At 43.8% G+C, this 14570-nt stretch overlaps 3 protein-coding genes across 10 annotated transcripts; 2 read left to right on the forward strand and 1 right to left on the reverse strand.

Moving 5' to 3' along the window:
- The first annotated feature begins 665 nt into the window (after nucleotides 1–665).
- Nucleotides 666–7135, forward strand: naxd (NAD(P)HX dehydratase). Of its 8 annotated transcripts, none has more exons than XM_058082518.1 (11): nucleotides 688–792; nucleotides 2373–2798; nucleotides 3996–4146; nucleotides 4238–4283; nucleotides 4358–4446; nucleotides 4741–4849; nucleotides 5848–5898; nucleotides 5972–6076; nucleotides 6141–6261; nucleotides 6336–6459; nucleotides 6854–7135. In XM_058082518.1, the coding sequence occupies exons 1-11, from the start codon at nucleotides 738–740 to the stop codon at nucleotides 7002–7004; spliced, it is 1428 nt and encodes a 475-aa protein (XP_057938501.1). In that variant the 5' UTR covers nucleotides 688–737; the 3' UTR covers nucleotides 7005–7135. The 8 variants fall into 8 exon arrangements, with proteins under 8 accessions (XP_057938504.1, XP_057938501.1, XP_057938500.1 ...); XM_058082517.1 differs by having other exon boundaries at nucleotides 704–981; XM_058082522.1 differs by lacking the exon at nucleotides 2373–2798 and adding an exon at nucleotides 935–981 and having other exon boundaries at nucleotides 721–792.
- Nucleotides 7136–7379: 244 nt separating this feature from the next.
- On the forward strand, nucleotides 7380–10483 carry ing1 (inhibitor of growth family, member 1). The gene is made up of 4 exons (XM_058082525.1): nucleotides 7380–7622; nucleotides 8468–8617; nucleotides 9386–9534; nucleotides 9644–10483. Exons 2-4 carry the CDS (start codon nucleotides 8479–8481, stop codon nucleotides 10283–10285), a joined length of 930 nt encoding a protein of 309 aa, XP_057938508.1. The 5' UTR covers nucleotides 7380–7622; nucleotides 8468–8478; the 3' UTR covers nucleotides 10286–10483.
- Nucleotides 10484–11082: 599 nt separating this feature from the next.
- Nucleotides 11083–14133, reverse strand: ube2al (ubiquitin conjugating enzyme E2 A, like). The gene is made up of 6 exons (XM_058082526.1): nucleotides 13937–14133; nucleotides 13291–13371; nucleotides 13183–13208; nucleotides 12874–12963; nucleotides 11716–11804; nucleotides 11083–11641 (listed from the first exon to the last, which is right to left on the reverse strand). The coding sequence occupies exons 1-6, from the start codon at nucleotides 13978–13980 to the stop codon at nucleotides 11513–11515; spliced, it is 459 nt and encodes a 152-aa protein (XP_057938509.1). The 5' UTR covers nucleotides 13981–14133; the 3' UTR covers nucleotides 11083–11512.
- Between the last annotated feature and the right edge of the window lie 437 nt (nucleotides 14134–14570).

Genomic DNA, 14570 nt, shown 5'->3' on the forward strand with positions numbered 1-14570 from the left:
TGGTAATACCGATAATAGCGGGATGAATTCGCTGTTTTTCTATTTTCAGAAATATCTGTCGGGATATAAGACAAATATTACACGTGATGACGTTGAAGGGTGTTTCTAATATTATAGTGGTTTTATTTTGCAGACATTATTAAATACCTGTATCGTCTTACAGTATGATGCAGTGTAAGTCTAGTATACCACTACAGACTGCGGTACAAAAAATATAATAAAAACTGTGTTTATGAAAACTTCAATAGCAGATTTGTAAATAATAAGGCCACAGAACTCCATGCAAAACAGCAATTATTTTGATTGTATTGCTGCTGTAGCTCTTGCATCCTTTTGTCTATTAAATTTGGAAGTTAAATGAAATTAAATGTATAGCTGGAAACCACACATATTTCTATATTTAATTTGTATATTAAATGGATAAATGGCTTATTTGTTTGTGGTTTTTGTTTGTTTGTACGTGTTACTGCCTGTTTTGGCGAAATCCTCAATTCGAAAAAACTTTATTGACACAATAGGCCACTGGAAAACGTTGTAAATGTCATAAACCATTCTCATTGCAATACGACTGAGTTTACATTGATATATACTCAAAATTACATAATAAAAAAATGTTTTTTTTATCTTCGTGCCACAGAATTGAACATTTCTTTCATCGGATTTAGAATTTTCCGAGTAGCCCATGAAGGCATCGCGAACTACTTCTTCCTGTATCGCTGTTGGCAAGGAAAAGCCTCATGATCAGTCGTGTTTGCGTACACTTGTCAGCGTTGAAACGCACTTCCACTTTAGGTAAGAAGTGTGTGTTTTTCACCACGGTGGGAATCCTCTTTGGGGGGAATAATGTCGGTGGGCCATGTTGATGAGCGTCTCACCAAATGAATGTCAACATGCTGCAGCAGCCAATTCAGATGTTCGCCTTTTTGCTTGTCAGCGTCACTGCGTCCATTTTCGCCACGTTGTACTGTTTGAACTGGGAAGGTAAAGTGAAGCATATGTTTCATGTGTTCTTAAGTTACATGTGTTGTGTTAAATGCACTGAATTATAGCTAATGTTGATAGCTTCACGCCCAATGTTGTTAGCTTAGAAGTGTCGGGCTTTAGGACCCAGCGGACACCTAGCTCGGGCGGGTGGAAGCAGGCCGTTCCCCTCCAGAGGACCGATCAGAGGTCAGTTTTGCAAATTGTACCAAAATGATCCTTGCTTTGGGAAGCTGGTCCTTCGTCAGTTTATGTGGCATTTTTTGTGAGCGACGTAAAAAGGGGGGATAAACATGGCAAGGTTTAGCTAGGATACAGAGATTCGACGTCTCAAAATTGAACAATACACACCATTGTAGGACAATCAAGCGGTTAGGTAGCGACCCCTCCGGAGGTTTTGGAGCCTAAAAGGGAGCAGGCCAGTACATCCATCATCATCAGTTCGGCTATGCTGCTCAACAACACAACGCGGGGCTTCCTTTGGTCGGACGCGGAGACCAGGACCTTGCTGAACATCTGGGGGGAGCAGGACGTCCAGGAGGCGCTGGACGGAAACTTCCGCAACAGCTTCGTCTACCGCGACGTGTCCCGGAGGCTGGCGGCGATGGGCTTCGAGCGGACGCCGGAGCAGTGCAGGGTGCGCATTAAGAGCCTGAAGAGGCAATACTTGCTGGCCAAGGAGGGCAACCTGCGCAACAACAGACAGTACCACAAGATAGCCAAGTTCTATGACACCATGGAGAGGATCCTCAGCAGCCGGCCCGCCCTGGTGGACCCCCAGGAGTTCATGGACGGCGGCACCGGAGGGGAAGAGGCCGTGGACGGTTTGGACGAGGATGCGGAGGATGCTCAGGATGTGTACTCTGAGAGTACCGGAGACTGCCCCTTTCCTGCCGAGACCGAAGTCAAGCTGGAGTACCCCACCGTTCCCATCCCCATCCCGGTTAAAGTCACAGTGGGCAATAACAGTGAGTACATGTGGTTTAGCGCATTTGTCTGTTCCAGGGTCAAACTGTCCCCACCGTAACATATTGTAACATTTCCACTATCATACAATTAACCCATTCATCCAATTAACCCATATAAACGAGGGACGAGCGTACTCGGAGTCTCGGAGCTCACAGCACGCTAGCCGTAACATGAGCAGCTAACTTTACAGGTGACACTGAAACGCCCCGTCTCAACAGTACGCTAGCCAGTTGAGCGAAAGCGAGCATCAGTAGCAAACGTTAGACGTGGTAATGTGTTGCTAATGTTAGCATGTTGACAGTGGAACTTAATTAGCTCCCCTCGTGGATAATAACATGCTCATGAAATGCTCCGTCCCTCAGCAAACATTAACGGCTCCGATACATCCGTGATGGAACCCTCGTGTCTCTTGTCCACTTCAGGTACCTTGGAAAGGCCGCACAACAGCAGCCAGTCGGCAGGTAACTGCTCCGCTTCCACGCCTAAGCAGAGAAGGCGGCGGCGCGCCAACTTCCCCGTGGAGAGGCTAATGGAGCAGTTCTTGAAGCAGAGCGCCCAGGCCGAGGATAACTTCTACCGTATGGAGGAGCGCCGCCTGCAGGCCGAGGACCATCGGCGGGAGGCGGAGCACGCCAGGGAGCTGCACATGCTCCAGATGCTCGGGCAGATGTTCTCCAACATCTCCGCACGAGCCGGCTCGGTGGCGGCGGCGCCCACTCCCACCAAGACCGCCCATGCTCCCGTTTTCTCCCAACCGTCGCCCACGTGTGCACGCCGCCAGCCCTCCCCACAGACAGATAGTTTGTCCCAACGGGGTCAGCTGCTGAGCCCAGACCCTCACGCATTAGGTATTGATAGGTATTGATAGGTATTGATGGGTATTGATGGGTATTGATGGGTATTGATGGGTATTGATGGGTATTGATGGGTATTGATGGGTATTGATGGGTATTGATGGGTATTGATGGGTATTGATGGGTATTGATGGGTATTGATGGGTATTGATGGGTATTGATGGGTATTGATGGGTATTGATGGGTATTGATGGGTATTGATGGGTATTGAGGAGACCTCCAACAAGGCTTTGATGGCTTTGACAACAGTTTTTGATGCAATCGTCTAGATTTTCTGAAAAAGGGTGTGGAATTGATCCATCGATGAGGCCAAACATGGCGTGCACTACTTGGCAGTAGCCAGCAGAGGCGCTGTTGATTCAGTCTTAACTTGTTTGCCGTCTAAGGAAGAACATCGTTATATAGATAGCTATAGTTATATAGACGCTATTGCACAACTCCTCTTGGCTTAATGATCCAACACTGATATGGAAAATAAGTTCAGAAGATTCAGACAGAGACTCTCAAAGTAAATATCAATAAATCATTTGATTTTCCCCACTGCCGAAAATGAGTCAAGTGAGTATTCTCCATGGTATGATCATATCATTTTTTAAATTGCATACATTTGATGTCTAGATATTATTTGTATTTAACTTCATACATTTAAAAAAATATATTTAATGTAATGTTTTTTTATTTACTTTACTTTTTATTTTGGCCTTAAATACTGTATTAATTTAATGTATTTTTTTCATCATTGTGATTGATGTGCTAATAACATGTTAGTAAATTTTATTTTCACATGCTGATTTCTAATTTAAATGGAGAAATAAATAGACAAATATCGTTTGATTTTAATGTGCTGGGTATGTGGAAGCTAAAAATTGCATTTATTAATGTTACATTATTTTAATATGAATCCTATTTTAACAGATTAGGTTGGAATATGTTTGTATCTGATCTAGCATTAATTCAGGACTATATTGACTATGTGAGAAATGAAAGCATATAATTAATGTGTTTAACATTTTCAATTCATGTTCTTCAGAGAGCAAAACATTTGCGGCAACAGCGCCCCTGCTGGTTGTAGCCAAGTAGTGCATTCCCTTTTGCATTCAATGGCGTCAGTGAGCGAAGCGCCAATTCCACACAATGACAGCATTTCTTCTTCCAGACCTCCAGTGCTTAAACTTCACGTTATCCCTGCAGTGTTTGAACGCCACCACGGCGTGGGCTCCGCCTCCCACGGGGTCATGGAAGAGCACATCCTGTCTCTGGTGAAAAAGATAGTCCCGCCGCTGTCTGGCCATAAGCACAAGGGACAAGACGGCCGAATCGGGATCGTGGGCGGATGTCAAGAGTATGCTGCGTTCACACCCTAATGGGGTTTCAGGTGTCTGTGTTGATTGCACTCCACTCGCCCTCATGGCTTCTCTCTGTTCACTTTAAAGCTACACTGGAGCGCCCTACTTTGCTGCCATCTCTGCGCTCAAAGTGGTAAGAACACATTTACCTTCTTTTTTTGGGGGGCGGGGGTCCCACCTCGGTGTTTGCGTGTGTCTCTTCCGCAGGGTGCTGACTTGTCTCACGTGTTCTGCACCAAAGATGCTGCAGCTGTAATCAAGTCCTACAGCCCGGAGCTCATCGTGCACCCTGTCCTGTAAGTACGCACCAAACAATTGGTTGAGTGGAATTTCTTTATGCAACGGGATGTTTGGGTAATACAACAGAATGCTGGAATACGGGACAGGGATGCTGTTTTGCAGCTTCACCGTAGAAAATGATGGAAATGGAAATCCCTGGTTTGTCACGGTTAATTGGTTCCAGGCCTAACCGTGAGATGTAGTAGGATGACTTATTTCCAAATAACATAAGGGGAGGAACTCGGGACAGTTGTTATACGATGCACTCCACTTTAGAGCGCTAACGTGTGGATGTGTGCCTTTTTAATAAGGGACAGTCCCAACGCAGTGGAGGAGATCGAAAAATGGCTGCCGAGGCTGCACAGCCTGGTGGTGGGACCCGGTCTCGGGAGAGAGGACTTCTTATTAAAGACCGCCAAGGTAACATTTCTCTACCTTTTAACCACAACATGCATTAGCATGGACATTTTTTCTTAGTTTGTTTTTTGCCACGGGTGTCCAAAGTGTGGCCCTGGGCACATTCTGAAAATATAACTGGAAAAATCTGCATTCATTTTAAAATCAATTCTAAATATTAACAGAAAAGTGTCATCATTTTACAAAAATAATGGTTTAATATAAAGTTGGCATGAAGTTGAAATTAAAAATCAAAACATTCATTTTCTACCGCTTATCCTCACGAGGGTCGCGGGGGTGCTGGAGCCTATCCCAGCTGTCTTGGGGCGAGAGGCGGGGTTTTTGGAATGTGGGAGGAAACCGGAGTACCCGGAGAAAACCCACGCATGCACGGGGAGAACATGCAAACTCCACACAGAGATGGCCGAGGGTGGAATTGTACCCAGGTCTCCTGGCTGTGAGGTCTGCGCGCTAACCACTCGACCGCCGTGCAGCCCAACATCAAAACAAGAAAGTTGTAATATTTTGGAAATTTAGGCTGTGGAAAATGTTGTAATGTTACGTGAATTATGGGAATAAAGTCGTACTTATGAGAAGAAAACTTGCATGAAGAAGCTGAAATAGTTGGGGGGGGGGGTAGCAGAACTTGGGAAAAAAACAATTTTACAAGAATAAAATGAAAATATTGAGGAAAAAAATGTGTTTTATGAAGAAAAATAATGACATTTTTATGGCGTAGAGTTGAAATATTAACATTTTTCAAAGTCCAGGCTGTGCTCTTATAAAATGTACTTCTAACACATGTGGACGTTTTTTTTCAGCTTAAAACTGCATAGGTCTTTGGTAGCGACTGAGTTCAAGAACAGTACATACATACCGAGACCCTTCATTTTTCATGATGTGGCCCTTGGTGTAAAACGTTTGGACACCCCTGCTTCACAAATGAAAGCAACATGATGGCATGCGTGTTACAGCCTGAGCATCGGGATTGTAAGCGGTGTTTTTTTCCCACACAAACATAGGAGGTGATCGAGAAGTCCAGAGCGCGAGATATACCGATCGTCATCGACGCGGTGAGTATTTGATGTCATGTTGACAGTGTTTTGTTTCCAAAGTCCTACCTGTGTGTGTGTTTGCCTCTGACAGGACGGCTTATGGCTGGTCACCAAGCAGCCGTCTGTGATCCAAGGCTACCACAAAGGCATCCTCACGCCCAACTTCATGGAGTTCACGCGACTCTACGAGACCCTGGTGAGTCTCCAATCTGGATCTGTGCTTCTATATTGTAGTGTGTCATTGTTTTTCTTTTTCCCAGCAACATAAGCCTGTGGACAGCGGAGATCACCGTAGTAGCGTCCTGCAGCTGAGCGAAAGCATGGGTAACATCACGGTCCTGCTCAAAGGAGAGAAAGATCTCATTGCGGATGGCAGCACGGGTTTGTATCCAGCCCGTTTCATGTAATCAGCAAATGTTTGCGACTGATCGAAGGCAGCGTTTCCTTGTTTGCAGTGGTCACGTGCAGCACGGAGGGCAGCGCGAGACGATGTGGAGGCCAAGGGGATCTTCTGTCTGGTTCTGCTGGTGTGCTGGCACACTGGGCCCACGCTGCCTCTCAAGCAGGACTCATCACAGGGTAATCTACCCGATAGGACACAGTGTGGCAATACACAGTACTTAGTAGACGCAATATTCGGTCTGATGTGTTGATTGATGTGAGTGAATATGTTCTGTCAAACCGAGGCGTGCTTCTAATGCAGTGGAAAACAATCCATTCTAAGATTTTACTTAACCTCTTTTGTTTGTTCAATTTGTCCCATAGGAAATAATGCACCTGCCGTAATTAAATATTATTACCTGTCCAGAATGTAGTTTAAGTAACATTTAACATTACGTCACGCAAGTGTAAAAATGTATTTTTTGTGACGAGCAGTCCAGCTGGGATAGGCTCCAGCATACCTCTGCGACCCTACTGAGTATAAGTAGCATGGAAGGTGGATGGATGTTGATATGATTGTTCTCCACCACAGTGTGAACCCGTCGGTGGTTGCAGCAATGGGGGCGTCCTCACTCACCAGACAGTGCAACAAACAAGCGTTCCAGCGACACGGCAGGTCCACAACCACCTCGGACATGGTCCAAGAGATTGGGCCAGTCTTCAAAAATCTATTTGAAAGATGAAAGGCGACACATCACACTTGTACAAGCGACATTCTGTACCCAAGACAACTGTTACTTTAGTCAAGTGCTATGTGCTACATGGGCAAAAGGGGGCAGCCTTGACCGGAAAAATAAAAAGTGTGTGTGGCCTATACCTCCTGTGTTAATGAAACAGTCCGTACACGCCACAAACTCAAGTCTTCCTAAGTGTAAACATATTACACTTACTGTCATTTTTACCTCAAAAGAAATAAAAACGACTGTGGGAATCTCTTTAATTGATTTTGAAAAAATCAAATTAGTGGCTCAGAAGCATGCAAGTGTTTGTGGATTCTGCACACCATTATGGCGGCAACCCGCGCAGGGAATACTACTTAGGTGGATGCCGACTTTACGAGCCTATTCAAGTCGACTGTCCTTGCTTGTATTCTGAATGGCCATTGGCCACGATGGCGGCTGTGTGACGCATGCGCATGTCAGTCACCCTGAGCTAACGGCTAGCATGAACTGCTACAGGACAATATAGCCAATACCTCACCGGAGCTGCCGTTAACATCATTATATTGTCGTCACGGTTTGCTAGAAAGCCAACAACAGTAAAGAAGTGATTACGGAGAAGGGGGAAACGTATTCTCTCAGGTAGGCATGTTTTGGACTTATTAGCCGTTAACTAGAAATAGAAGTGCTGTTTGCTTTGCAGTGATAAAACGACACACAAGGTACCAAGAAGAAACTCTTGTTAAATATTTTCAGTTTAGCCAAAGCACATTTAACTGACGTTAAACGGCAACTTAATGTATATATAACGCAACATTGAACCCGGTTGCTAAATGACACTTTTGGCTTGTCAAAGGAACATTTAATGGTACTAGTTTACGCCAACTCGCCGAATGGATGGCGAGCTAGCTAGTTCGCATATGCATAGTTCATACGCCAATTACTACCAACACGCCACTGTTATTTACACGGTAATACACAAACTCTCAATTAAATTGGTTCTTTTAATCGACAGTGACTGACTATTTACCGTCAATGTTGTCCATCTGCTCAAGTCAAGATCCGTCGTGAAATCGCCGGGAAAACGAGCTAACCTGCTAGCTAAGCAGCTCGCTAACGGCTTTGCCTTAGCGGCGGTGTCTGTTGGAAGAAAACAAACATTGTCGGGTTTATATAAATATAGTTTATGAAATATATATGTAGTATATACAGTGGTAACACCCAAAACGTTATGTCTTTCCACCTGTGGCTATGCGGTATTGGACATATTACTTACTGTACTTGGAGTACAGTTGACGCCATGACGTCACTTGGCCCCTCCCCTTTTAGCTGCCGTTCACATTTTCGCATAAAAACTACATTTGGAAGTCTTCTTGAGTTACAAACATTCATTCATTTTCTACAGTATTTATAATATTCTATATTTCAGTTCACTGGAATTTGAATATAACAAATATTCATCCATTCTAAAACTAATTTTCTTCCAGGTGTAAGCAAAATGCTGAACGCCACAAATGGCGACCCGGGCCACGTTGTTGTCAATTATGTGGAAGAGTACTTGGACCTGGTGGAGTCGCTCCCTTTCGATTTGCAGAGGAGCGTGTCCCTCATGAAGGAAATTGATGCCAAGTATCAAGGTACAGGATGTTTGTATTTTTTGAAGCTGTGGTGGTGGGCTACACGAGAGGTGGGCTGCCACAGCTGCTGCTTTTGCTTTTTTTCCATTCATTTTCTACCGCTTATCCTTGCGGGTGTGCTGGAGCCTATCACAGTGAGTCAGACTATTCGTGAGTTGGCTCCGGCCAAAGAGAGATCCATGGTGTCCTCACTGACTCGAGAGCGGCCCAGTATTTACACGATCAGTAGTAGTTCTGAAGTAAAGGAGATGATTAGCACTTAGTAGATAAGCTGCAGGGTTCAAAGTTGATGACAAAATGTAGCTCATCAGTCGGGTAAATATAGTCAACATTTTTTTGTACCATCAGTGCAAAATGTAATCTTAATTTGTATTAAAATTAGCAATTAAATCACAGTAGAATTTTGAATGTAACAAAATGTCAGATTAAATCATGTAAATATGTGTTTGTATAAAAACAAAAAATGTATACATGTTCTCTAAAGTGAATCATTTGCATGTCTGAACAATTTCTATTTTGTACTGCAACGAATATATAGTTTAATAAACTGGATGGTTATTACTAAAATGTTAATTTGTTTTATTAAATGTAACATTTGAATCAAAAATACAAAAAAAGTAAATAAATTGTATTTATAGTGAATAAACAAAGAATAGCACAGTTTAGGAGTGCAGGCGTTAGAGGAGATGAAAATGTGACTTCAATAGAGGGTTAATAATCTGTCATTATCAACAGGAGTAAATATTCCTGTATTTTTCTGTTTCTCAGACGTTCTGAAGGAGCTCGACGATGCTTACGAACGCTATCGCAAGGAATCCGACTCACCCCAGAGACGTAAACTTCAGATGTCCATCCAGAGGGCGCTGATCCGCAGTCAGGAGCTCGGAGATGAGAAGATTCAGATTGCTGGACAAATGGTTAGAAAATAATCTCACCGCATTGTAATCAGAACACGGATAAAGCAGTTTATCGGCCACATCATCCACAAAAGCAGCAGTACCTTTTTCTGATGAGAGTCTGTTTCAGGTGGAGTTGGTAGAGAATCGAACACGACAGATGGACTTGCACTCGGAACTCCTCCTCACCTCACAAGAAGTCCCGGAGAGCCACATTGCCGCAGCGCCATCCATGGCGACCACTGCGGCCTCCATGTCGTCGTCCTTGTCGTCCGCCATCACGCCGAACAAAACGAGCCACCACGACAAGAAGCGCGACGAAGCCACGCCGGGCTTTGTCGGAAGCGGAGGGGGAGACAAATCCGGCGGGAAGCGCTCCAGGCGGCAGAAAAACGGCGACGGCAGGGACAGTTATGGCGGCCTGGACCCCGCTGAGGATGTCGGAGCGGGGGCGTCCCGGGAGAAGAGGGCCAAATCGTCATCCAAGAAGAAGAAGAGGTCAAAGGGGAAGTCCGAGAGAGAAGTGTCTCCTCCCGACCTGCCCATCGACCCGGACGAGCCTACGTACTGCTTATGCGAGCAGGTGTCCTACGGCGAGATGATCGGCTGCGACAATGACGAGTGTCCCATCGAGTGGTTTCACTTCTCCTGCGTGGGGCTCCACCACAAGCCCAAAGGCAAGTGGTACTGCCCCAAGTGTCGCGGCGAGAACGAGAAGACCATGGACAAGGCTTTGGAAAGGGCCAAGAAGGAGCGGGCGTACAACAGGTAGCCTCGCCAGCACTTGTGACATTTTTATTATTGCTATTAGCCTTTTTTTGGTTGTGTAGTTGTGTAAATAGCTATTTTTCTAAGACGGTCAGGACTTCTACGAAGCATTCTGCCTTTGTTTCTACATGCATGCAGCATCTTATTCGACTGTACATGTCCTGTTAACAAATAAATCATCCTTCCACACACAAGTGTTTGAACTGCTTTTTTTGTTTGTATCATTTGCCACGGGACACTCACACTAAGTCATTAAGTTTTTGATGACATTTTGGCAGAGCTGCTGGAAATGTGAATTTCTCTTCCATACTAATAAAATTCCTTGTGACCCACCCAAGATTTTCCCTTCAAAAATGCAAAACTTTATGCCAACAGTACGATTTGGACTACAGGCCATTTTTTGTAACTTGTTTTTGTCCACCCAGTGGTGTGGCACTTTGGGTTTTTTTTTTATTAATTTTAATGTTAGCTGGCATTCAAAATTGAGAAAAATGTATTCTCTCTTGTATATACTGTAGTGAAGTATACTGTATTTACCTGCTGAATACTACTAGCATGTGGCATCAACACACATGAACACCGCCCCCCCGTCCTCACAACTCAACCGCCACAATACTACTGTACCCCTTCTGACACCTCTAAAGGGTGATGGCAAAATGTTACGTAATGATGCAACGTGGGATTGTTTCGAGTCTAAATTTAGGCATCTCAACACGACACCAGAAGAGCAGTGTGTCTATTTTTGGTCAAATGTATAAAATGTGCCTATGGGTCCTTTTTACAAAAATGACATGGGAGACATCCAGTGCAAAATCTGTACATATATTCAGATGCAGATTTCTTATATACACACACGAGTATTGTTATACATAAGAGGGAGGAGGTATGGATGTTCAATCTGTCGTGCATGCGTAAAACATGGTGTAACAATTTTTGGAGTCCACGATGCTCAGAAGGTGGGGGAACATTACCACCCGAGACCTTAAGCAAGTAAAGTAAAGCTGGAGCCCACAAACAAGGCAAGATTTAGGGCTAGAATGATAGATATAAAACCAGATTCCCTCTTGGCAGGCAAATCTATGAAGGGAAGTGGAAGGTAAAGTGCATAAAATCTTAAAAAAAAAAGGTAAGGAGATTAAGAGGCTAACTTGAGCTTGCTTGCCCACCCACGGACACACACACACACGCACACACACACACACACCGCTTTAACTGGACGAGGTCAGCCAGGTCAACTGTCTCGCCAGCTTCTCTCTACGATGGCGGACACCCTCTTCTCGTACTCACGCTTGTTCTCCTGGTACAGCTGAGCAGCCTGGCTGTTGGCCGGACTGTTGGGGTTGGGTTCATCCAGCAAAGACTAGGAAGGCGCAAGGAAAATGATCTTTTTTTTAACCGACCAAAGCAGGTATTTCACTTACCAAACGATCTTACCTGGATGGAGGTAAGAATAGAAGACACGTCATAAGTAGGACTCCAACGATTCTGCAGGATGTCCAGACAAATACTACCATCTGCATAGACTGCACAAACAAACAAGGAAACACAATTACTTTTCCTACATCATATTCAGGGGTATTAGATCCCACTAAAAAGAAAATAATATGGTATAATAAAATTACAAGGGCAAAGTTCAGAACTCCTACTACTATACTGTGCCGCTCAATATAACCCACTATGTCAAATAACACAGCAACTTAACACTCAAAAGGTATACATAAGAAATATACAAACATGAACTAATACAAGTTGAAATAGGAGAAAACGTTTTCTCATGATACATTGCAGGAGAGCACCATCTATTCATCCATTTTCTATGTCACTTGTCCTCCAATGAAATGCTTTTGGGTTATTGTTATTGTTTTGGTCTGCAACATATCAGAAATGAGGGAATAATGTCCATAACTCTTTTCCAATCTCAAAGCTGATGTGTGTGATATTCTTGTTCTTCCTAAAACACAAAGATAATAGGTCTGCTTTCAGGGATGATGGAAATGAAAACAAAAATCATTCACAGAGGATATTTACATGGACTATTCCATTCAACTTGGGAAGTTTACTTCTTCACCTCTCAATGACCCGGGTAGGCTACTGCTTTATGAAGTAATACAAGTTTTCGTGTCAGACCAGGAAAATATGGGAAGGACAGCTGGTGTTGGCTCCGGCCACCCGCATTGTGCTAAAAAAATAATAATAATAAATGGAGGGATAGATTCAATCCGTGGCAAAGATGGATACACCATCTTTGAACAACACTTCAACAATGTGATTTGGGGTTGTTGAGATGAGAAGCACTACTGAATTCAAAAAATAGCTTGTGGCAAAACAGGAAGTTGGTGTCTGTGTTGGTCCATTTTGGTTAGAGCAGGAATGAATTAATGACGCTAACCAAGGTTCCACTGGATTTTCTCAAGAGCCGCAACCTTTTCTTGTAATATTACCACTTTATTCCCATACAATGGACATGTTTTCTCCTTAAAATACAATAAACACTATCAATCCATTCTTGCAATATTTCTACTCCGTTTTCTTTACTGTTTACTTCTTTTCAGTGCAGATACAGGATGAGCACTATGCAGTCAAGAGTCCTACCGTTGGGATGAAACATCTTTGACACAAATCGTACTGTGGGAGGCTTGTTCGGGTATTCTTCTGTGAACTCGACAATGAGTTTAAATGTACCTGCAAGCAAAACACAGATCAATAATTACTAATCAATAGACATTATCAGGCCACACGTTCACACTGATGGATAATTCGGTGTTCCAATGAATCTAACGAGCACGACTGTTGTTAGAATGCACGGGGAGAACTTCGCATGGCAGATAGCCGAACCCAGACTGAATGCAAACCACCTCGCAGCCAAGAGACCGTGATAAATCATGAAAATAAAACACCTACCGTCTTCAAACGGAGTTCCTTCAGGGCTGAGGCACAAATAGGAGAGTTAGTGTATTGACAATGTCAACATTTCAGATTTGTAATTGCCTGTTGCACAATATGGCTTACCCGAAAATGACGGCATTCCACACCATAATGTTGTTTTCAGATGGGGCTCCACTGACACCAGCAGGGGGGTCTTCTTGTAGCCTACATTATGAAAATAACGTTTTAACACATTTACAGACCTTTGGAGCAGTTAGGGGCTGTTTAATCATGCAGGTGGTGCATTTGAAGGTTAACGTAGACATAATTAAGAAAAAAACGATTTTACTAGAGGCTTATTTGCCTGTAAATGAAAGAAAAAGTTAGTATTAACACGAAGCAAAGTGGTCCACGACAGCACCGGACACACTGGTTTCCGCCATTGCTCACTTTTTTAAACTTACCAAACACTTAAGGACATTTAACAGAACAGGTATTGGGTAAGAGATAAGAATACTGCATTAAATTCAAGACTAATCAAACAGTCGCCTACTCCATTGCTAATAAATGCTAGCTACGGAAACAAGCGGGCGGCTGACGTGTTTCATACTAGTGCGGTTTAGAAAACTTACTTTGACTGACATGTCTCTATCCAGACATGGAGTGTATCGTTCGTATTAATCATCTCATTTTAGTACCTTCTATATGAATAATATGAAAACAGCCCGGTGACACTAACTCGCGACGAGCTATTCTGCTAGCTTGTCTTGATGTTAGCCGAGCAACTCACCGTTTAAAATCTCTCATGAGTCTCCTTCTAGCCGGTGTGGACATGGCCTAAGTTTGACGATGTACTTATCAGGTTATTTGGTGTATTGGTTGTATTTATACCACTAGTATTTGTCTAATAACATCCTAGTTGCCCCACGGTTAACGTTGCCTTCGTGCTCTGGTTAATCCCGTTTGGCAAGCCCTAGCGCCTTTAAGTGGATGATACCACTTGCGACAGAACAGAGGGGGTTGAAGATAGAAATTATAAATACATGACTAGCAGTTAAACAGTCGCGCTTGATTAGATAAATATATCCTTATGTATATGTAGTACAGTATTTATTATTTTTACAATTTCTCCCTCCACAATACACAACTGTGGGCTATTGCGTAAATGTATATTGTTTGTGCTCCCCTCATCCAAATGTAGTGTCGCGTGACGGGGCGTGGCCGCAATGACGTACTGTTTGTGCTGTACAGTGGTGGTGAAGGTCGGCCTGTTCCTGACAGGTGACCAGCCTCTCAGCCCCGACTCAGCCGGCATCGAACACGTGAGCAACGGTCCGCCCCTTATGCCAGCCCCATTCGCTTGTTTAAAGAGATACTGCACGCAAAATCTCTTAACCCAGTTGGCTGTATACCACACTTTTTCC

Source organism: Doryrhamphus excisus, chromosome 9 (genome assembly GCF_030265055.1).
Source record: "Doryrhamphus excisus isolate RoL2022-K1 chromosome 9, RoL_Dexc_1.0, whole genome shotgun sequence".
Taxonomy (NCBI): domain Eukaryota; kingdom Metazoa; phylum Chordata; class Actinopteri; order Syngnathiformes; family Syngnathidae; genus Doryrhamphus; species Doryrhamphus excisus.

Bases quoted from the DNA above. Each gene is read 5' to 3' on its own strand.
- naxd (XM_058082516.1), top strand. From the start codon at position 1,430: ATGCTGCTCAACAACACAACGCGGGGCTTCCTTTGGTCGGACGCGGAG. The intron at 4,850-5,847 runs GTAACATTTCTC...ACACAAACATAG, and splicing joins TCTTATTAAAGACCGCCAAG to GAGGTGATCGAGAAGTCCAG. The intron at 6,077-6,140 runs GTGAGTCTCCAA...TCTTTTTCCCAG, and splicing joins CGCGACTCTACGAGACCCTG to CAACATAAGCCTGTGGACAG.
- ing1 (XM_058082525.1), top strand. From the start codon at position 8,479: ATGCTGAACGCCACAAATGGCGACCCGGGCCACGTTGTTGTCAATTAT. The intron at 8,618-9,385 runs GTACAGGATGTT...TCTGTTTCTCAG, and splicing joins AATTGATGCCAAGTATCAAG to ACGTTCTGAAGGAGCTCGAC. The intron at 9,535-9,643 runs GTTAGAAAATAA...AGTCTGTTTCAG, and splicing joins TTCAGATTGCTGGACAAATG to GTGGAGTTGGTAGAGAATCG.
- ube2al (XM_058082526.1), bottom strand. From the start codon at position 13,980: ATGTCCACACCGGCTAGAAGGAGACTCATGAGAGATTTTAAACG. The intron at 11,805-12,873 runs GTAGGACTCTTG...TTGTTTGTGCAG, and splicing joins AAAGATGTTTCATCCCAACG to TCTATGCAGATGGTAGTATT. The intron at 11,642-11,715 runs GTAAGATCGTTT...GCGCCTTCCTAG, and splicing joins CTATTCTTACCTCCATCCAG to TCTTTGCTGGATGAACCCAA.